Source organism: Hirundo rustica, chromosome 3 (assembly GCF_015227805.2).
Source record: "Hirundo rustica isolate bHirRus1 chromosome 3, bHirRus1.pri.v3, whole genome shotgun sequence".
Classification (NCBI taxonomy): domain Eukaryota; kingdom Metazoa; phylum Chordata; class Aves; order Passeriformes; family Hirundinidae; genus Hirundo; species Hirundo rustica.
Genome location: NC_053452.1, coordinates 113894591 through 113917819, shown reverse-complemented (window position 1 = coordinate 113917819; position 23229 = coordinate 113894591). Strand labels below are relative to the sequence as shown.

The following is a 23229-nucleotide window of genomic DNA, read 5'->3' as shown; positions in this document are numbered from 1 at the left end:
GGATGTGAGATGTGCATCTCCTGGATGCCTCCTTTTGCCCTCCCACTCGGTAACTCTGTACCCCAGATGGCTGCTGAAGGGCAGTGGATGAGCCATGGCAGAGTGCTCTTTCCTTGCTGGATGAGCATTCAAAGTATCTTCGGGGTTACACTCCTTCCAAATACAACTTCAGCTTTCCCTTATCCAATGTTTGCAAAGTTGGCAGGAATCGTGGACACCTCAGATGTGACTTCTTGTCTGGGTGTCAATTCCTCTGGTCCCAAAACCCCTTTGGAAGGGCAAGGACCTGTTAGGGGGGATAAGATCCATTTGTATGATCTTCCTCAGATTGAATAATCCCAATTTCTTCCCATTTCTTCTCACATCCCTTGCATCCAAGTCCCCCACCATCTTGATGGCTCTCACTGAATTTGCTTCACTATTTCAATGAGGTTTTTTCTGATTCTGTTGGAACACCCAGCTGTGGGGAGACTAAACTGAGCCATCAGGACAGGTCATCAGGATCTTTAACTCTCTGCTTAGTCTTTTCTTGGTTCCCCATGGTGAGATGGACAGAGGGGATGAAGGGCTGGGGAAAAAAGTCTTGAATCAGTAGGAATGAATTATAATTTATAAAAAGTAGTTGAACTCCTTTAAGAGCTCTTTCAAGGTGAATTTTAAAATATATAAACAGGAGGCATACTGAGATAAGAGAATGGATCAAGAAGAAAGAACCTAAGATCCCTTATCCCATAACTCCTGGAATGCCACCAAAGGGTTGAGTGAGCAGGGATTTCCTCAAGATGTCGCTGCCTCACTGCTTTCAATGTCACAGAATCATCGGGTTTGGAAAAGACCTCCAAGATCATTTAGCCAAATGTCCTTGTCTTTGGCTCTGTCTCCATAATGTGATTTTCTGTCCCTTTGACTTCTCAGAATGGTAAGAAACTCGGGTATTTCCTTTCGAAAATCTTCCACAGGTGAAAAAGACCCCAACAGTACAATTTTCAGGGTGCTGTTGTTGGGACAACTGGCACTCTCTTGAAAGGGTATCTGGTAGGAAACATTATTCTTGTAGACTTCTCATCAGGGGTATTTTCACTGCAGGCAATAGGAACAGTTTCACACTTCATAAAAAGTGCTGAGTTTACAACTAATCTCCCTTTTTGATGGGCCAAACTCTTAAGACTTCTGAAAACGCTTTTCATTTTTAAAGCAGGAGAGATTTGAGTCACAGTCTAGGGAAGGTGTCCCTGCCCATGACACGGGGGTTGGAATGAGAGGATCTTTGAGGTCCCCTTCCTACCCAAACCATTTGATGATTCTGCCAAGAGCCTGGTGATGAGGTTTAATCAAAGGGACATTTCAACAGAGACTAGAACTTGATGTCTCCCATTCAAGGAAAATTGTCATAAGCTACTTAAAAACCAAGATTATTTCATAATCTTGAGACTCTCTGAATGTTTCCAGTTAAAATACTCTGTCTTGCATAAACAAGGAAATCTTTGAGGCCATATCAATCGGAGAAATGTGAGGGAGAAAGGCTTAAAATATTCCATATTGCTATAAATTCCTGTAACAAATGTTCTTTCCTATATAACTTTATATATTCCAGTGAAAATTCAGTTCTCAGGGAACTGTGATCTGCCCTATCAAGGTCTGTTACACAAAGTAGTTTACTCTGAATATTGACACAGAAGTAGCTTGGCCAGAGGAGGATGTGAAGCTTGAAGTTGGGACTCCTTCACGCAGTGACGGATTGGGTTCAACTCTGGACTTTTTGTGTCTGGGGGAAATGCTTTTCTGTAGAAACTTGAACCATGTTTTGTCAGGCAGCAAGGTTGTTTTGGTTTTTTTTCTGTCTGTATAGGCAACAGTGTCACTCTTGTGCCACCAGCTTCCTTCTAGGATGATCCTATGACTGTTTTGGAAGCCGACGTTTCGTTTTCGTTTCTGTCCACCCTGTGGGCTCAAGTCTCAGTGTCCAAGCCGAGGACAAGGTCACATCTCCCTGTGAGGGACCAAGGAAAGGTTGTTTTTGGTCTGCTGGACCTACCTAAGGATAACGATCACAGACACACAAAATGGATAAAGTTGGAAGATGTGGCTTTTTTATCCTCTTTTCTGTTAGGGCCAGGATTAAATGCTTGAGAGACGGTGTTTTGTGTTCGGACTCAGATGTTTATTAATTCTTATCTATAGTACAGTCTCACAAGTTGTGAGTTCTAGCTAACGAAGTGAAAAATGGCTCTGTCTCTATCTCTTTACAAGGTCTTTTAAGAACAAACTGTCCAATTATGATACAACACCTAAATGATTTTTACTTTTAACCCAAAAACTAGCCACTTGTGGCCTGCAATGCGGATTTTTCCACCCAATTACAAAATAACACCCAGACCCATGAAGAAGGTGAAAAAGAAGGACTTAGCCTACACCCTAAATCCTCCGTCTTGCTTTATATATATCACTATATTCTAAAACCTTGAAGTCTAAGTTTTCCACAATATGATATCACACACTTCTATTCAAATTACACACCCATAATCCCAGCGCTATCAGTCGATTTTGGATGCCTTCTCCATGGCGTCAGGTCAAATGCAGCGTCTTCTTGGAGGTCAGTGCCTGGCAGCACAGAAAGTCTAAAATTCTCTGTGCCTGGGGTTCCAACAGGGAGGCACCACTGGAGGTCATTTGGCCCAACCTCCCTGCTCAAGCAGGCTCATTCTGGAAGACACTGCACAGGATTGTGTCCAGACAGTTCTGGAATATCTCCAGTGAGGGAGATTCCACACCCCCTCTGGGCAACTTGTAGGTCCTCCTGTTTGTGGAGGGAGGCTCATTGCATCACACACACACACACACGCACACAAAACAAAAACAAAAACAAAAACAAAAACAAAACAAAACAAAAAAATCTTTAGCCTATTTATTTCCCCCAGTACTTGAATCAATCAATGAAGTGGCTGCTGGAGAAGTGATGGAGGAATCTATTAACATTTAGACACCAGGAAAAATTTCTTCATGGAAAGGGTGGTCAGGAGTTGGAAGGGGCTGCCCAGGGAGGTGGTGATGGAAGTGTCCATGGAATTGCTGGAGCACTCAGTGCTCTGGGCTGGGTGACAAGGGGGGGATCAGTCACAGGTTGGACTCAGTGGTCTGGGAGCTCTTTTCCAACCAAAATAATTCAGTGATTCTGTGATTCTAACAGACTTTGTGTTTCTCATTTTCTCTGGCCAAGCCTATCCCTGGTGCTCTCATCCCTTCCCTGCTTACATCTACATCTCACTCCTGCCTTAGTGTGGAGCAGGATGGGGGTGCCAGGGCTGTGACTGCCCGTGGGGTGCCCCATGGGGGGATGGATTTTTATAAATACCTTCAGCAATGGCATGGAAAAAAACCCGAAGAGTGGGGTTTCAGCAATTTTATTTCAGGTATTTAAAAAGCCACACTGACAGCAGAGAACTTCATAAAATGGAGCAAGTGGGAAAATATATAACAGAAGTACATGGGCGTAATGGATTTAGGGGAAAATAACCCAGGTTGTGACACAGGGTAATTTCTTTCCCAATGTATGTTTTGTTGATGGCGTGTGGTTGATATTTATCTTTCTCTGCAGTTGGGAGGCAGAAGGGTTTTCGGCTTGGATATCTTTAAAATCAGGCCATAAACCAGTATGGGATGGATTATCAGCTACAAATCTTCAAGAGAGAAATATTTCCTTGGATTTATTTCAGGACAAAACAACAATAAAAAAGGCTCAAAGCAATTTCTTATCTCCATCTCTGTTGCAATCCCCAAGTCTGAAAATCATCAAACTTCTTTGTCGTCAGATTCCAGACCTTAATTCATAACTAATTTCTTGTAAACTTTTTTTTTTTTTTCTATTTTTCAGCTGTTTTGCCAGGTGCAGACCCAGGATGTACTCATGAGAGATTTTCAGGTTGCTGTCTTAGGAACTGTGTGAATATTGGAACAAATTCCAAGAAAACCTGGACAAAGCACAGGGACCACCCTTGTGAGCAGACACCAACACTGGCAGTGAGATGTAATCAAGAGTGGATTTAAAAAATTAATAAATGACTAAATGAATACAAACCAGAGCTCATCAGTCTGCAGGTACCCATCCTTCTAATTGCATTCCCTGCTCTATCACAGTCTATTAGCTTTTCAAAACCCCAGAATTATGTTAGATACTTTTTTGTGCCTTTATTTGCAGTGAAAACGTCATTATGGGAATTTTTCCCAAATAAGAAAATGGCAAGATGAGGCTGGAGCAGATGGCTCTGCTCAGCACATCATTCCCCATCTCCCAAAGTTGATAGAGAAATAATGTAGCTCTTAGATTTTGAGCATGGAAAACCAACCAAATTTGTTTCCTTTGCCTGAACTTTTCCCTGGGATTTTGTCCCTTATGTAAGAACAGGAGCTGTCTGTAATCGGGACTTGGTCCAACAGCTTGGCTGCTTCCTTCCTTCCTTTATGCTTCTGAGATTTTATATCACATTCCTGTAACCAAAACTGTTCTTGCAACTAAATCACTGCCCAAGACCTATGTCCTTTGCATGGGGGAAACGGCTGATTAAATACAGAACTGCTGTAATCTGAAAGGCCAATTAGTTTTTAGAATAAAAGCCAGAGATTTCACTTACTCGTGGTGTGATTGCAACAGCTTTGGTCCAAATAATGTACCAGCAGAACTGCTGGGTGTCCTGGGGCAGAAGGAGTGAGTGGAGGGGAAGGAGGGAAGCAAAGGCTCCATCTGCCCTCTCCTGTGATAACATCCATAGCAAAATGTCCCGGAGCAGCGCCGTGTCCATGGTGGCAGTAAAACAGTGCAGGGACAGAGGTACAGGGCCTGGCTCTGTAATATCAGCTAAACTGGCTCAGTTTGGGCCCAGACCAACTATCACAAATCCATGAGGGCTGGTATGGGCTAGGAACCACTCCCTGTGGATAGTTTTAATCCAGCCACCTTTCCTGAAGGTGAAGGAATTTCACAGTATGGATGCGGCCAGCCACCCTGGTTGCCTCAGAATCACAGAATGGTTTGGGCTGGAAAGGACCTTGGCACCCACACCCACAAACCCAACTGTAGAAAATGCCTCCTCCTGCTTGCTGCTGAGGACTCCAGGACGGTGTGGATGAATGTAGACGAGAGATCTCTGAAGCTAGGTTTTAGAAGAAGAGGTTTATTGTATAGGACGTGAGGCCTTGCTCGGAGCCGCCAGGCGCAGCTGTAGCGTGGCCTTGGAAGGTGGGGGCAGTGAGAGATAAGGAAATTCCAAGAGCAAGATGCAAGCGGCAAGAGAGATGAGCAAAGGAAAAGAGAACAAAGAGACAAGAGGAGAGAAGAAACAGAAGGGAGGCCCACTCTCGCAGCCCCCTGATGAGGGGTCTCGAGGTGGGCTGTAACAGGGTTGTGCCAATGGGGTTACAGATACTTGATACTTCAGGGGGGTGTTACAAGTGTGGGATAAATCATACATTGGGGGTTGTTTTCCCAGACATCCAGCAGCTAGGACATCTCAAACATCAAAACTTACTTTCAATTCTATCTCAGTTACAGGTTTCACATTCTCAGAATCTAAGCAGTCATATTTATAGGGCTTTCTGGCTTCATCCTTCCCAACACCCAACCTCACTGGTCCTCTGCAGGGCTGGAGATGGGGTCAATAGGTGGGTTAAACTCCGTTTTATACCCCCAGCAAAGGCGTGGGAGTGAAAATGTACAGATGACTCATGAGAAATGCAGCCCTTAATGCTGCTAGGAAGTCTTGGCCTTTTCCAAAGGTCAGTTTCCTAGAAGTGAGGCTCATTACCCAGGAGGAATCCCATCCTTGAAGCAGAGGGTGAGATGCTGCCATTCAAGACGTGGTTTCCCAGGAAAGTCATGCACAGGGAAGCAGGAGCTATTGGCCCGGTGTGGCTCTGTGGAGACCTCCATGCAGAGGGGGCTTAGGGTCATTGAAAAGCATCTTGAATGTTTTGTAAACTTCAGCAGATGAGAGTCCGGATGGCTTATGCCATGTCAACATGTCTGTGAGGAAGGGAGAACAAAAATTAACAACCCTGTGACTTCCCTGTTTTTGAGGCATTCTCCCATGCTGGACTGTACAGGTGCTGCAATGTCAGCCCTGCTCCCAGCTGAGGCTGGAGCAAACCTCATCCCTCAGCATGGAGACCAGCCTGGTGGGGAAAAATATCCATGAATGGAGAGATAAAATGAAAGAGATGAAATGAAAGGAGAGGCAGAAAGTATATTTACGTGGTGCTCCCAGATGTTCATCTGATAGATCACAGAATAGAATGTTTTGGGCTGGAAGGGACCTTAAAGATCATCCAGTTTCATCCTGTGCCATGGGCAGGGACAACTTCCACTATCCCAAGGTGCTCCAAGCCCCATCCAGCCTGGCCTTGGGTGCTTCCAGGGATCCAGGGGCAGCCACAGCTTCTCTGGGAAACCTGTGCCAGGGCCTCACCACCCTCATGATTATCTCAAGGAGATATTTAAAGGACATCAGTATCAAGGAAACGCTCAGAGTCCTTTCTCTATGACTCCTAAGAAATAATGTAGTCATCTAAAAAGTACTTTCAATCCACGAAGGGTAGAGTTCCAGGAAAAACTAATTTCAGGGGAAAAAACAAAACAAAACAAAACAAAACCAACCAAACAAAAAAAAAAAACTTAATTGAAATTTAAACTAGAATATGGGAAGCTAACAATTAGGTGATGTAGGAACAAGTGAAGAGCCGAGCACTGCCACTTCTCACCCCCAGCAGATGTGGCCCATCAGGTGGGAGAAAGCATATTCCACCCCCAGCTCTGGCCTCTGCATTTCACAATGCCCTGACTGGCTCATTGGAAATTGGTGACGTGCTTGATGATGTCATGGCTTGCACAACTGGGTTTTGTCCCTGAAATTGGTCTTTGGGGCTGTGGGCTGCTTTCCAGAGGGCTAGAAATGAGGTAACTGAGTAAATCAAAGTATCTAATTATTTCAGGACACTCCTCCAGGTAGCTGGTTTTCTCTGTTCTTTAGAAGTGTCCAAGGCCAGGTTGGACAGGACTTGGAGCAATCTGGGATAGTGGAAGCTGTCCCTGCCCATGGCAGGGGGTGGGACTGGATGTTCTTTAAGGTCCTTCCAACCCAAACCATCCCATGGTATTTCAAGCCATCTTTTATAACTGAATGGACACACCTTTTTTGTTAGATTAGTGACACCTTTTCTTTTAGTGCTATCCCTCACTCTGTGCCATCTGTACAAGTGGAGATCCGCAGTGGCTGACTCACAGAGTGGGATTTAGACATCTGTAATCACTGCAATTTCTCCTGGGGACAGTGGCATCCAAGCACAGACAGGAATGGAACTCTGTGCAATTCCAAACTTTGATAAGGACACTGACCTGTGTAGAAGACAGATGTTTAGATCTCAAAAAAATTATTATTATTAGTTGTAATTTATAACAGAAGAAAGATTGCTAGCAGCAGGACAGAGGAATTCAAGGCAATTGAGACATGAGGAGGGGGATTAGGACACTTGATGAAACATCTTATTAAAGGCTCATTTGCAGCTGGTGCCAAACCAGACAATTATGAATAATCGTAATATGATTAGTTGCAATTACAGTCTGGAAAGCTTCTGGGCTCATAACAGTGCTAATCTCTGGGTTCTGACATGGCAGGATTTAACCATACCCATATTGTGCAATTCTTGGCTTCCAGTCCAAGGTGATCACACCAGGCTCACTGCTGGAATAGTTCCTAGCCAGGACTAATCATTGAAACAGCCCAGGAATTTTTGGCACAGGGCTGGCAGAGGACAAAACTGCCAGGTCTGTTCTGATAATTGAATATTGCGGATGATGGGTTTTCAGTGGTCACCTCCTGAATCACTGCTCACACTCTGCCACCTGAGCTAGCTGCAGCTCAATAAATTGCAATGTGATCTTGGATGTAGCAGGCACCAGGGAGATGAAAGCAAGGAGAAGGTTAATGCCATGCTGACCTGACTGATTATAGATACAAATATATATGAACCCAATTCTTGTGGCTGCAGCGTTAGCAGCTTCCTACCCAACAAGGACCAGTGGAGTTCCATGAGTCTGTTTTTGATGTTGATGGTGCCAAAGGCAACAGAACCTACCCAATACACCACGGGAGCAGACATTTAAATGATGCACAGAGGGAAGCTTTTGGACCCTGCTCACTGTCTGTCCAATGAAGACACTTCTGGTGTTTTAGTTTGTCATCAGCTGCACAAAAGCTCCTAAAAATTAATGGTTCTGTGTTATTCTGTAGGATACCATCCACACAGAAACCTCAGTATTGTTCAGGAAAAGCAACAGCACTAGGGCTGTGTGACAGATCAAGGAAACCCCCATCAGGATCAGAGATGTACCAGTCTTTTCTCCATTACCTACAGGAGATCCTGACTTCCTCCTTCCTCTCAAACCCTCGTCATTATTCTTTCTCACCCTCCCCTGCACAGAGGAATTCCTCTTTAGCTTAGAGGCACAGAGGACAGTACATTCTCCCAGCTGGCATGCAGTGCTGTCACTTATATGTCTATTTAATGTTGACTCAGTGTCTGGATTGCAACGTGAGGGCACAGGCAGTTGAGAACAAAGCAGCCAGGGGCAGGTAATAATTGACCAGGTTCCCAGACATCAGCAAGGCACCATCCCTGAACCTTAAGTGTACAGGGGCCTCCCTTTGTACCCTTTCAGTGACACCAGCGAGTGTCTCACACACCTGGACTCATTAACCAATCTGCTGTGGTTTTCCTCATCTAAAAATGTCAGGATATTTCTATAATGGGAGACCTCTGTAGCTGTCGCCAAGCACAGTGAGGGCTGATGGAGAAACAGAGGTGAAGCTTGCCCTGTGCACGCATTTAGCCCATGGGAAATGGCACAAGCCACTCAAATGACAAGTGACGTGTGGGAATATTGTATGCAAGAGACAAGTGAATCTGTTAGAGGAGGTCCTCTAATAAATTTTCAAGGATGAAGCAACCTTGGCCCTCCTTTTCCAATTCTCATTGTGCCCTTAGCAGGATGATGCCAAAGGGTAGGAACATGGAATCCCAGAATGGTTTGGGTTGGAAGGGAACTTAAAACCCATCCAGTTTCAACCCCCTGCCATGGGCAGGGACACATTCCACTACCCCAGGTTCCTCTAAGCCTCATCCAGCCTGGTTTTGAATGGTTCCAAGGATGTTTCACCTTCCATTAGACCAGGCTGTTCCGGATGGAGCAACCTGGGATAGTGGAAGCTGTCCCTGCCATGGCAGAGATGGAACTGGATGATCTTTAAGGTCCCTTCCAACACAAATCATTCCATGTTTCTATGATTCTATAATAATGATTTGTGCCATAATTAGGAAAACCAGGAGAATAATGGATGATGTTTCAACATGCATTTGGCTTTAATGGAACATCAGCACATGATTTTTTAAATAACCATGTGCCTATGGGGTTTTAAAGGCAGATTCACAGTTACAATGGTAAAATGAAGTTTTGCCACCATCCAAATATATGTGCCCTATTTTAAACAGCCTTTCTCGAAAGTGTAGTAGTTGTTAGACTTCTTTTGATTTGCCATTAGTTGATAAGTCACATTTAAGAGAAAATACTGATGCAAACCCCTCCTATACAGCATCATGTATGGTGCTTGCTGTGAATTATTGTGGGGGTAGTTTGTTATCCAAGGAGACAACGAGACGGGAAAAAAAAAAAAAAAAATCTTGCAGAAGACTGAAAATTCAGCTTGAAATGGCATTTGCAAAGGCTTTCCCCACTCAGCATTTCAGATTTTCCTTTCAGTATCACCTTTGGAAAAGGGCTGCTGGGGCAAAATTCAGGAAAATTGAATTGCAAAGTCCCCCCTGCTCCTCTTTGCTTAGAGAGGTAGATTTCTCTGTGATAGGTATTTGCAGCTCCTTGAATTCCCAGCTCATGTGTGGAAGTTAATGTTCAACAGATATCTCCAGGACTTCATCCTGGCCCTGGGTACTGTGGGATACAGTTCCCTGCACACACTTCCATGTTCCAGCCCCAGGTCACTGCTGTTCTGCTCCTTGCCGGTTTCATACAAGTTTTGCCCGGTTTTAAACAACCATTTTGCACCTGTCTTTGTTTTTGTTAGAAGTCAAAGTCATGGAATTTTCCTCTTGCTCTGAATGACATTTTCGTGTTGCCTGTGTTAGCAGGGCTCAAAGTGTTGGTCACTTTTGTAGAATCATGGAATCCTTGAAGGGTTTGGGCTAAAAAGAACCTTAAAGCTCATTTCATTCCAGCCCCCTGCCATGGGCAGGAACAACTTCCACTGGACCAGATTGTTCAATCCCTATCCTTGATTGTTTCCAGGGGCATCCACCACCCCTCTGGGCAGCCTGTGCCAGTGTTTTGCCACCCTCATTGTAAAAATCTTTGCCCCTATTTCCTAGAGGGCCATTCTCCTTCTGCAAGAAAGGAGATTGTTCAGCAAAATCTGAGTGCTATGGCAATATCAATGAAATTTAAGTAATTAAACTCTAATAATAGATTCACTCTGTTCCAAAGGAGGGAAAGAGTAAAGCCATGGAAATGAGTGGAGCTTATTCAAATAACAAAAAAGTAATCACAATGTTCACCAGTGCCACTCTGATTTTATTTGGGGAAAAACCAAACTGGTTTTTGCTTCCACTTGCACAATATTCCCACACTGTTCAGTCTGTGTGAAAGACAAGTGAGGAGAAATCACATTTCTATGGGTCTTGAGAAAAACAGAAGGATTTTATTTTTTGGTTTATTCATGCTGGTGTTGCAGGTCAGGCGTTTGCCTCTCCGTATCCCACTAAAGAGAAAAGAGAGGGGTGACAAATTAAATTTCTTCTCCATTAGAAATGAAGAAAGCTGGAGAGATGCTGGCAAAAGGAAAAGATCGTTTTCAAGGCAAGGGTACAAAAAAAAAAAGAGGGACTAAAAGGGAACACACGGCATTTCTTGGTTAATTAGATTTTATGACTGGAAGAGGGGAATCAGTGTTTGTCTTGCTGTTACTTGCTGCATAAACTCACCTTGTTGCCTCTCTCTCAGCTGCTCGAGCTGGCCCATTACCGTGCAAATTAAACATAAACCTCAGTAATGTTTTCATCCTTCGAACAATTCTTAGAACAAAAATGCCATTAACTCTGAGTTAAATACAATAAATGAGGTAATAAGGAAGCAAACCACTGAACCAGAATGTCAGAGGCAGGAACTTGAGAAACACCTGGGCTGTGGCAGTTTAACCTGTTTATTATCCCAGGATTTCATGAAGAAGAACCTTCCCTGTATTGATCTCCTTTTGAGAAAATTTACAGCCACAGCGATCGTGCTCTGAAGTGAAGCCCCAGAAGATGCCGCCCTTCAAAGCATTATGTCAGACAGGATTCTTGTGGAATCAGCCCATTTTCCCAACATTTTGGGGTCAATAAGAGGGGAAATATTCGGCATTGCATCACAAACTTGTATGTGCATGTATATGAAGTCGTTTATTTCCTTTATGAGAAAAGAGAACTCCTAACTAACTCCTGAGGTTTTTATTATGGACAATCTGGAACTGAATGCAAAGAGGTCAGAATTTGTGCCTTAAGGCCGAAGGTAAAGCAGTGGGAATGATGTGGGATGAAATGTCAGGGTGAATGGGACTTGGAGAAACCTGTGGAAGTGTCCCTGCCCATGGTAGGAGTGTTGGAATGAGATGATCTTTAGGGTCCCTTCCAACCCAAACCATTCTGTGATTCTATGACACAAGTGAGGACTGAAGGAGGAGGAGAGCTTTTTTTTTTTTTTTTTTTTTTTTTTTTGCAGAGCCCCCTGCAGTAGATGAGGTTGTCCTGAGACCTGTTCAAAAAGTGACAAAGAGCAGTTGCATCACCTCAAGTCTTTCCCAATGCTTTCCTCTGCCTTTGACATCATCCACCTGGTGACAGGGATGGGGAGATGGAGACAAAATGTTACCTGAACTGTCAGTGAGTGATGAATCCAGGGTGAAAGCTGGGTCCCCACTCCAATGGTCACCGACTTCCAAGTCCCCCCGACCCATCCTGATGCCCGTGATGGGAAGAAGTTTCCAAAAGCCACGAAAATTGGCGCAGCTCAGTCAGGCTTGGCTGATGCTCAGATTATATAACTGACACATGAAGTGGAAATTCACCCTCGGGGCATTGCAACACGTTCACTGCCACCCGCGATAGGGGGAGAAGCAGCCCCTCTCCAGAAAGTTCATGGCAGTTACTCATTGACTTGTCACACTTGCACAACCCCACGGGCCCTATAAATACCGGGTGTCGGTCCAGCCCTTCCTCAAGCCAGCTGCAGACACCATTGGTCTTTCAGGTGCTTTGCAGGACCTCACAGTCCACAAGCAACTGACAGCCATGAAGGTCCTCTACCTGCTCTTCGCTGTCTTCCTCCTCTTCTTCCAGGCTACTTCAGGTGAGAAGCAAAAATCCTATAAACAGCAAAAGGGTTTGCAAGCAGAAGTGTGTTCACGGGGTGGGGAGAAGCCACCATCAGCTGAAAGACAAAATCTGATGCCACGGGGATGGTGCAGTGGGTGGGACCAGGAGCATCCCTGCTCAGGATGCCCCTCTTGCTAAAAAAAGACAACTCATGATTTGTTGAGCATTTACCTCTCATCATTCCAGGCAGAAAGCTGAGGTTTTAACTCCTGCCACTCCCCACAGGTTCAGCAGACCCTCTTTTTGCTGACACCGTCGAGTGCCGGAGCCAGGGAAATTTCTGCCGTGTTGGGGCGTGCCCACCCACCTTTGCTGCCACAGGGACGTGCCACTCAGGGCTGCTGAAATGCTGCTCCAAGTAAGTGACAAAACACCTCAGGGGCCTCAGAAGGTTCCCTCTTTTATCCACTGCTTCTCTGAGTAATCAGCAAGACTCCAGGGGGGCTTGCAGGGCAACCCTCAGTGAGGAATGCAGAGGGAGGAGGAACATGTGTGATGTTGATGTGTGTTCAGGGAGAAAATTAATTTCAATGGAGGTCATGTATGGGACAAAGGGTTCAGAACGGTCAAAATTTCCAAGAATTCTGTGGGGTTTTTGCTTTATTTTTAATTTTTAGGGGGAAAAAAAGGAAGTTTTTTTCAAGAAATCATTATGAGAATACTTCACAGTATTTTTACCCATCAGGGGAAAAGTTTTATCGTCCCTCTGTTTTTATTTTAAAATTTGCCTAGAAAATTTGCATTTAAAGGGGGAAAAGTGTTCACAGAATTCTGGTTCTCAACCTCTCCCCAACTCTCCTTCCTCCTCCCACCACTGCACAGCTCTTGAAAAGGCGAAGAGGAGCGAATTTATCAGTGAGTGGCGACTTGGGTGTGCATTTTACTTTTGACCTTGGAAACCACTCTCTAATAATGTCTCGAGTTTCCCTGACAGCCAGATTTTTTATTTTTTTTCCTTAAAGTTTTGAACATGCTTTTGGGGATCGCCCTTCAGCTTAAAATAAAACATTTTCCAGCTACTTAATTCTTAGAATAACTTAATGGCTACGAGATGATCCCTGCCAGCTGCAGTGACATTCACACCCCCCAAATTCAGTGCCAGATTAGGAGAGCTCTTCCTGTACCTCTGATGGTAGAGGACTGGTGTGATGCTGTAATTCATCCCAGCCGTGATGTTCAGGCAGATCCCCAGCCACTGATGTGACTGGACAAACCTTGGCTCAAAACAAAGGGAGAGCTCAGATCTGTGATGTCTGAATTTTCCAGAACTCCTTATTCTGTGATCCCATTATTTATAGAGTTGTCAGGGTTTAAAGGTTCCCAGAAACTGAAGAAATCTGATGAGATGGTTCTAGAAAAAACATTTTTTACATTCATTCAGCAAATGGGGATCCTCGGTGGTTTCAGGAAACCCAAGTAATTCCAATAATAGGACAGGTTTGTTGCCAGCAGAATAAGATGCTAAGGAATAAGGGGCTAAGGATGCATTTGGGAATTCAGGAAAGTAAATGGAACAGAAGGAACCTGATATTAGATGATTTTACAAAGGAGTGATGGGATCCCTCTGTTCCTCTGACCACTCATCCTCCTTGGGAATCAATTTCCACTGATAGCAAATGGACTGGTAGGAGCAGATGGAAGATCTCCAACATCCAATTTCTATCAAAACATCTGCTAGACTTGACCAAAAGAAAACTGAGCCTGGGAAAGGAACAAGATCTCTTGAGTTTGGTTTCAGGTGTAGTTTTCCTACAGAAATACTCTTACCTGGAAGAATGTACCTGATACTGATGGATGTTAGTGTTCAGGATTAAGGTTCTTATATTTGCTGTTTGATTTCCAGCTGAGCTGACCAATACAAGAGTAGAAGTGAAAACAAACAGAGTGTTCTGAAGTACAATATAAATTTCTTTTTCCAGCTCAGGTTGCTTGAAAACAAGTCTTTGAATTTAGACATGAAGGGCTTGATTCAGCAGGATACATTGAGATGTTTAGTGGCACTTGAGGTACCTTGGAGTATTTAAATCATATCAATGTATCTGGCTGAGTTAGCTCTAAGGGAAAACAGTGATTTTCAGAAAAGATAGATGTCTGGAGGCCAAACAGATACCCCAGAGCACTTCAGATGGCACTAGACTTGTGTGTTCAGTAACTACATCAAATCCCCAATCTTTATTTTGATGTAAACTGAATAAAAAATGTCGCTACAAGTGGTCATATAACTCATTTGCCAGTGGCCACAGTTCTTATGCACTGGTTATCTGCAGACCTGCACACCCAACACACACACAGACAGAGGTTTTTCAACTTGAAAGGTTGAACACAGCCTGTAGGTTCATTATGAAAGGTAATCAGAAGGTATTGAGGCTCTTAGAGAATGAGTTGAGGCGGCACTGCAGCAGAATAACAAGACCCTTTGTATCCTTGCAGGGTTTTGGCGGAGTAAGAAGAAAAGGCTCCTGGATCAAAGCCCTTGTGCCAGCAACATTTCCACTGCCTTGAGGAGCTGATTTTCCTGGATTCCCCCTCTGTCTAAAGCCTCCTACAAATGAGCATTAAAAGAAGCTTCCAGAGGGCATGTCCTGTTAGCACACTGCTTCTGGAGATCCGGGTTTTTCCTCGCTGAAGTCACTCCCTTTTTGCTTTTAATACTCAAGCCACTTTAGCTCCTTGGCCACCTATTCCAGCCTACCTCACAGGGGTGTTTGGAGGTTCAATCACTTCAAGTTCATGCAGCTCTTGGAGGATGTGAAGCAGTATATATATTATTATTTTATTTGCATGCTAAAATAAAGGTCTTCTTAAACCAAACCCCATGATCTTTGTTGTTACAGTAATTTCCTCTCTGGTCCTGACTCAAAGCTCAGAGTGATACAGTATTTTTTAAGCTAGTGAGCATGTGCAGTCTCACATATTCCCAAGGGATTTGGGAAAGGGAATGACTAAAAGAGCAACCAATTTTGATGATGGTAATAAAGCACTTTTAGGATGACAGGAGTGAAAGCTGAGTGGGAAGAACTGTACAGGCAACTCTTGACAGAGGATAATTTTATGACAATATGGCAACCAATAAACATCTGCACTATTGCAAATTATATATATATATATATATGCATGTGTGTGTGTGTGTGTATATATATACACACACACATATATGAAATATATGTGCATTAAAAAATACACACACACATCCCTGAATTTATTAACGCAGCAGTGGGGTCTGAACTATTACTCCACAGAGACAAGATTTTGGGTGAGGTATAGACTGGGTTTTAAAACATCAGACCTGTTTTCAACAACAGTCACAAAATTCAATATTTAAAGAACACACCATAACAAGGACATCCCACTGCCCATAGCCTGGTCATGCCCAACTTACAAAACAGACACTGATGATCTGTTCTCCACCCCTCAAGTTCCTTCTGTGCACTGGTTTTGGCTGGGATGGATTTAATTTCCTTCCCACTATGGAATGGTGGTTTGGATTTGTGCTGGGAAGAGTGCTGAACATTCGGGGATGTTTTTGCTATGGTTGAGCAGGACTCAGTTGAGGCCCTTTCTGCTCCTCACCCCACCAATGAGAGGGCTGGGGGTGACAGGGAGTTGGGAGGGGACAGAACCAGGACAGCTGGCCCCACGTGACCCAAGGGATGTTCCAGACCATGTGGGGTCGTGCTCAGCAATAAAACAAGAACAAGGAAGGAAGAGACAATTGGAGTGATGGAGTTTTTCTTCCCAAGTCACTGTTACATGTGGTGGATTCCTGCTCTCCTGGGGATGGCTGGACACCTGCCTGCCCATGGGAAGTGGCGAATAAATCCCTTGTTCTGCTTTGCTTGCACAGCTTTTGTTTTGGTTATTAATCTCTTTCTATCTCAACCCACAAGCTTTTTCACTTTTACTCTTCTGATTTTCTCCCCATTCCAGCAGGGCAGAAGTGAGCAAGGGCTGCCTGAAGCCGAGTTTCTGGCTTGGGTTAAACCACAACATCCTGAAGCAAATCTCTGGCATTAAATTTGGAAAAATTCAGAAGAGACTGAGCCTCAGATTTCTCTCCTACCCCAATGAAACACCTCTCTAGTGTATAAATCAGAGAGGTGTTATTCCAAACGGGATCATCTCCATTTCTGTCTCTGGAGGCTGCACCTTATGTCCATCAAGGTCTGGCATTTCAGCTCAGCAGCCACCTTCACTGCAGGCTCATTCTTCCATTTGTGCCCAATTTCTACGGAGCCCCTTGAGTGTCCATCTCACCTCTGCACTCCCCGTGAGCCTGAGTGGGACCTGGGCTTGGCCTCATGTGAGACAGCTCCCACAGCTCTCCTCTGTTGATGGCCCTACAGGGATCTGCTTCTCCCATCCCAGTTCCCTGCCCCGTTTCTCTCCTGCAGTGACCACTGAGAGCTCTTCCCAAGAATTTCCCCATTCCATGTCTATTGAGAACTTGCCTCCTAGGACACCACTGGTGTCCTCCCGTGGAGGGCTGCCAGGGCAGCAGCTGGAACCAAACTCTTTGATAGTTCAAGCTATGGGAGAACAGAGTTGTTTTGGTTGATATTCCCCTTCCAAAGCTGATGCAGGACCTCAGAAAAGCTCATCCTTGATGACCTGAAGAACAGACCAGTTTTTAAAACGATGATTGGAATACAGCTTTCCAAAAGTGTGAAATCAGTGGCTTATCCCCCTCCCTGCCGTGGTCCATGGCCAGGATAGACTGGAGGTGGTCCCATGACTGGCCCTGGACAGGCACCTCAGTCTCTAAAACTGAAGAGTTTCGCCACTGAAATCAGTTTTATGCATGAGCAGCCTTTGCTGAGTGCTCTGTCAAGGGGAACGAACATCGTGTACCCTCTGCCCACTGTCACCTTCACTGTGGCTGCAAACGTTGTGCCTCACTCTGCTGCTTGCTCCATGCCCTTAACTTTGGGACGGAGGAACTCAACACCACTTCTTGCTTCTGCCTCTTTATTTACTGCTAGAACAGAGGAGATTGCCGCTAAATTATTCTCCCCTTCTGAACAGGAAGATTAGCTGCTCATCAGTTGTAATTAAAAGCAGGGAAACTCCTTCAGAGCCACAGATATTTGTACTGGTTTCCCCACAGTCCAGAATACAGACCACAGGTGGTGATTTCCCAAGGTGTAAAGACAAATTTCCTAAGTTCCCTGAAGGATCAGTAAGCCAAACAGATGATTTTGCACTTTCTGGGTGACAAAATGATTTTCCTTCAAAAGGACAGGTCCCATACAAAATTCACCACCCACTGCTTGGCTGCCAGGTCAAATATTAACCTGACAGACACCTCAAGGTCAAGAGCTTCCTGTCGGTCACAGCCTCAATGCTTTCTCTGTTCATGGGAGACTCTTTGGAACATCTTTTCCTGGTCCTCAAGAAGAAGGAAGAAGTGGAGCACTGTGTCCAATCTCCCTTTCCCTGGTGCCAAGCAGCCTTCACGGGGGCTGTCATCATCCCAGGTACATTTACGTTTCCATGGAGGGAGCCTGGACCTGGCACAAGCAATGCTGCCACTCTCCAGCTGTAGCTGCGGGATGGAGCTGAGGAGGCTGGAGCCATTCCCCCTTTCCTTCCCTCTCCTTGATGTTGTTTGCTTCCAAAGAGCCTTGAACCGTCTGTGACATCATGGCCCAATCCCAGCAGGGTTTGCTCAGCAGCCTCACTCCCCAAATTAAACATCCCTGCCCCTTGTGCTGCAGGACAGGCAGGAGGGAGTTTGTGCAAGGAGCAGAAAGGCACTTTTCCCTTTCCCATTGAATCCTGTTGTTTCTACAAGTAAGCTTCACCCTTGATGGTTTCCTTACAGCTGGCTGTGTTTTAAGATCATGGACTGCGCTTTCCCCCCATTTTTTGTCTTTCCAGAAGTGAAGCTGAGGGTGCAGGTGGATGGGCTGCCTGTCTGAAACCTTGGGCAGGTGCTCAGAGTGGTTTGGGCTGGGGGATTGTGTCCATGTCCTTGATCACAAATCAGGAATCCGGGAGATGGTCAGTGTTCCCTATGACTCCCTTAAATAAAATTCCAGGCACGCACGGACACAGAGAGATTTAATATAAATGACTCACTCCTTGAAACTTCTGTATCCAGGAGGGAAACAGAGGAGAGATGACAGCAGCAGCCCATTTTAGAGCCTGTGCATCTGGCTCAATAATGTGTGTGAAAACACAGGGCCTTTCCCTGAACCATCACTGCCCACCCCAGCTCTCACAGCTCCTGGCAGAGGTCTGGAGATCCATTTCCTCACCATTCTCCTCAAGGATGTGGACTCAATGAAGTATGTGTGGGAATTTGTTTTCTTTCCCATCTGTATCCTCTTTCCCCTCCTCAACCTCCTCATCCATCCACAAGAAGAATTTGCTTGTTTCTAACCTTGATACACTGATTTTTTAAAATTATTTTTTTTTTTTTTTTTTTTTTTTTAACTAATGAAGCCCTTTCATGCCCTACACCCAACTTGCAGCAGCTGGTTCACCAGGCACAGACCTCTCTGCCCTCTGTGTGCAGTCAGAGCTCACCCCTGCTCCTGCTCTCCATCGTTTCGGTTTGCTGCTCTCGCTGAAGCAGTAAATAATTAATCACCCCTGTGACTCTGTTTCACTGATGATTTTTGGTTTGTCCTGTTTGCTTCATAAAAAAATGTTCTCTTGAAGTTCCCATACGTATCAGGAATGGCATTTTTTGGTGACAAGTACAAAGGTTAAGAGACCTTTACAGAGTTCTTGTGGCACTTCTTCTCGTCCATTTTAGATATGGCTGGACCTTCACATGCATGAAAAAAAAGATTAGATTTTAATTTCAGAAGCAGAAATAATTTATAAGGTGATAAGAGTGGTGGAGACACCACACAGAAGTGGAATTGGTGTGTTGAATCTGTGAAATCAGAGAGACGTGAGTCTCTTCATAACCTCACTCAGCAAGGTGACTGACAGTAAGGGAAAATGTCATTAAACCAAGATCATTTGTGCAAGAATGAGTAATTATAGACACTCCATGCAGACTAGATTTGGGAAGAAGGTTCAGACTACGATATCATTGCTTTCAGGACAGATCTTAGGGGTTGCTGGAGGGAATTAGGATCAGTCTCCTATGACAGCATGGTAAAACACACAGGGGTGTCCCTTCAGTCCTTCCTGTGTGGTGACTTCTGCAATGTTTGGTACAAACCCATGGCTAGAGTAACAAATAAAAGGTACAGACAGTGACTGAGCTGTGAACCATGCTGGAAGAACTCCTGGGAGATGGGAGCAGCTGCCATGTTCACCAGTTTCACAGCTGTGAGGGGGAATATCCATGACCCTTTCAGCCCTGCTCTGTCTCCCTCTGTTGCAGCCCTACAACTCCAACACAAGCAAGGACTAAATCTCCAATCCTTTCCTGCATTCATCTTCATCATCACAGAATGGTTTGGGTTGGAAAGGACCCCAAAGATCATCACATTCCAAGCCCCTGCCTGGGTAGGAATATTTTCTACTATGCCAGGTTGCTCCAAGCCCTTGAACACTTCCAGGGATGAGGCAGCCACAGCTTTTCTGGACAACCCGTTCCATTGTCTCACCACCCTCACAGTGAAGGAGTTTTTCCGAATATCTCCTCCAAACTTGCTCTCTTCAATGGCTTGAATCCATTTCCCCTTGCCCTGTCACTCCATGCTCCTGTCTCCAAGGAGGAGTTTTCTCCTTTGCTCACCCTGCCTGGTGGCTGAGGTGGAGGACAAGCTGTCACCAGACCGTGGCCAAGAGCCACAGGGCACCATCAGTTCCGCATGGTTTACAACCCTGCGGATCCCAGGAACCCACCTCCCTCCTGCTCCAATCCCCTGCCCTCCCTGGGCGCAGCCCACCAGCTGACACGGGGTCATTTGGCTGCTGGGGTCAGCTGGCAAGACGTGGTCATGGCTCGGGTCGGGCATCTTCTAACGTGAGAGGTTGCAACATCTCCCTACATCACCAATCTCCATGGGAACAGGGCAATGAACTCTCTGTTCCGCAGGCAGCCACTCCTCCACCCACCTTGTTCTGTCCCAGAGCCTTTATATGCAGAGGCACCGCCCGTGCTCGGTCTCGGACAGCTTCTGTTCACACTGGTGTTGTCTCCATCCCTGCAGAAAACACCTTGCTGCCAGCTGCCAGTCATGAGAATCCTTTTCTTCCTCGTCGCTGTTCTCTTCTTCCTCTTCCAGGCTGCTCCAGGTAAGGCTGAAAAGAGATGAGATGGAGGCTGAAAGGGTGAAGATGCAGGGAAGTTCACTAGATCCCAGTGCTGAGGGTCAGATTACCTCTTTGTTCCTGGAATCCATGGCTTTCCCATCAGAATTCCCCTTCCCTAATCATAGTCCTAATTTTCAAGCTATCAATTCAAGGTTCTTGATAGTCATACTGATGGTTTCTTTCTAGCATACAATGACAAGATGGGGGAGAAAAAAAAAAAAAAAAAAAAAAAAAAAAAAAGTTCCTATATTGACCTTGGTGCCAAAAAAGGGTTTTGGAGCAGCTCATCTTGAGTGCCTTCATGTGACATGTACAGAGCACCCAGGGGATCAGGCACAGCCAGCTCTGGTTCATGAAAAGCTGATCCTGCTCGACCAACTTGATCTCCTCTATGACAAGGTGTCCCATTCAGTGGGTTAGGTATCTAGCTGGATTTTGGTAAATCCTGGACACCATTTCCCACAGAGTTTTCCTGGAGAAACTGGCTGCTCCTGGCTTGGATGCGTGCACTGTTCACTGGGTTCAAAGCCATCAGCATGGCCTGGCCCAGAGAGGTGTGGGGGATGGAGTTAAGTCCAACTGAGGCTGTCACCAGCGGTGCTCCCCAGGGCTCAGTTCTGGGGCTGGTCCTGTACAAGATCTTCAAGGATGATCCAGATGAGGGGATTTGAAGGTAGCCTCACCAAATTTTTAGATTACATCAAGTTAGGCAGGAGTGTTGATCTGCTGGAGGGCAGGAAGACTCTGCAGAGGGATCTGGACAGGCTGGATCCACGGGATGAGGCAAATTGTGTGAGGTTCAATGAGGCCAAGTGCTGTTCACAACAACCCCTGCAGCTCCAGGCTGGGGTAGAGTGGCTGGAAAACAGGAAAAGGCCCTGGGGGCACTGGTGACATCAGCTGGACATGAGCCAGGTGTGCCCAGGTGGACAAAAAGCCAATGGCACCTGGGCTGTCACGGCTCTGGGGTGGCAGCAGGAGCAGGGCAGTGCCTGTCCCCTGTGCTGGCACTGCTGGGACACCTCCTGTGCTGGGAAAACTTCTGGGATCCTCATGACAAGAGAGACCTGCAGGGGCTGGAGCATGTCCAGGGAAGGAAACGGAGCTGGGGAAGGGGCTGGAGCGCCAGGAGCAGCTGAGGGAGCTGGGAAAGGGGGCTCAGCCTGGAGAAAAGGAGGCTCAGGGGGAACCTTGTGGCTCTGCACAACTCCCTGACAGGAGGGGACAGCCAGAGGCGGGTCAGACTCTGCTCCGAGAGAAAAGGGACAGGATAAGAGAAAATGACATCAAGTTGTACCTGGGGAGGTTTAGATTGGATATTAGGAAACATTTCTTCACCAGAAGTGTTCTCCAACCCTGGCACTGCTGTCCAGGGCAGTGCTGGAGTCTCCATCTCTGCAGGGATTTAAAAGCCGTGTGGATGTGGCACTTGGGGATGTGGGTCAGTGGTGGCCTTGGCAGTGCTGGGGGATGGTTGGACTTGATGGTCTTGGAGGATCCAAGGACACTTTTCCAACCTGAACAATTCCCTGAGGATTTATTGAGGCAACTCTTATAATAATACTAAAGATGTAACCCAGCAACATGAGAGGTTTCTCTTACATTCTCACCCACGTGTCCTGACTGCATACTGTAGATAAGGAGACCTCATCTGTTTTTGGGAAAAATGTTATCCTGACTATGTTATGTTGGTTTTTGCCTGAACTCTGCATTGCCTGTGTGCAATGTTTGGGTTTGGTTTGGAGCCCATGTACCATTCCAGGGTATTTGGGTATTTTTGAAGCAGCTGAAGTTGTCTTAATTTGGTTTGCAGTAGTCTCAAAATTGTACCAGCTTTCTTAGACCATCAACTGCCTGTCTAGTCAAAGAAAAAATGTAGAACCATTGAGACAAAACCTGTACTACATGTTTTGGGATAGCTTTCTTGGGTTTTCCCTACTTCATGCACTACAAAATGTATTATTTATATTTAAAAAACCCCACCAAACCTGTGACCCTTGAGATGGCTGCAGGACTGTTACAATTCCAGTAGAATCTCTGGGGGAAGGGCCACCGATATTCTATCCCTTCCTAAAGATTGTATGTATAAAACACTACAGGGCTTTTAAATGTAAGAGATAAGGGAAATCAAAGTCTAATGGTAGCTTTAAAATCAGCTGAGTGCCATAAAAAACATGTTATCCTTGAATAATATGTGATTAAGAGAAAGGACTAGAGAATCACTGGGACAAAGTGGTTGAAATGTGGCAGACCCGCTTTGGACTAAACCTGAGATGCCTTTCAAATTAGGGACGGAATCCAATTTGGTGAGAAAACCTTAGCACAGTGCCGGGTAAATCTCACACCTCGAGCCTCCAGTCCTCTGCCAGGACAAACAAACAGGAGTTTTGCCTTTTTTTCTTTCCAGCTTACAGCCAGGAAGCCGCTGACACCCTCGCATGCCGGCAGAGCCGGGGCTCCTGCTCCTTCATGCCCTGCTCTGCTCCTCTGGTTGACATCGGGACCTGCCGCGGTGGGAAGCTAAGATGCTGCAAATGGTAA

General features: G+C 45.5%; 2 protein-coding genes across 2 annotated transcripts; both read left to right on the top strand.

The window, feature by feature from the left end:
- The first annotated feature begins 12286 nt into the window (after positions 1-12286).
- On the top strand, positions 12287-12830 carry LOC120750380 (gallinacin-10-like). Its single transcript, XM_040059032.2, has 2 exons — positions 12287-12442; positions 12694-12830. Exons 1-2 carry the CDS (start codon positions 12385-12387, stop codon positions 12828-12830), a joined length of 195 nt encoding a protein of 64 aa, XP_039914966.1. The 5' UTR covers positions 12287-12384.
- Positions 12831-20514: 7684 nt separating this feature from the next.
- LOC120750456 (gallinacin-9) lies at positions 20515-23229 on the top strand. The gene is made up of 2 exons (XM_058419862.1): positions 20515-20670; positions 23096-23229. The coding sequence occupies exons 1-2, from the start codon at positions 20613-20615 to the stop codon at positions 23227-23229; spliced, it is 192 nt and encodes a 63-aa protein (XP_058275845.1). The 5' UTR covers positions 20515-20612.

Coding starts and splice junctions, on each gene's coding strand:
- LOC120750456 (XM_058419862.1), top strand. CDS start 20,613: ATGAGAATCCTTTTCTTCCTCGTCGCTGTTCTCTTCTTCCTCTTCCAG. Junction 20,671..23,095: donor CCTCTTCCAGGCTGCTCCAG/GTAAGGCTGAAA, acceptor TTTTCTTTCCAG/CTTACAGCCAGGAAGCCGCT.
- LOC120750380 (XM_040059032.2), top strand. CDS start 12,385: ATGAAGGTCCTCTACCTGCTCTTCGCTGTCTTCCTCCTCTTCTTCCAG. Junction 12,443..12,693: donor CTTCTTCCAGGCTACTTCAG/GTGAGAAGCAAA, acceptor CACTCCCCACAG/GTTCAGCAGACCCTCTTTTT.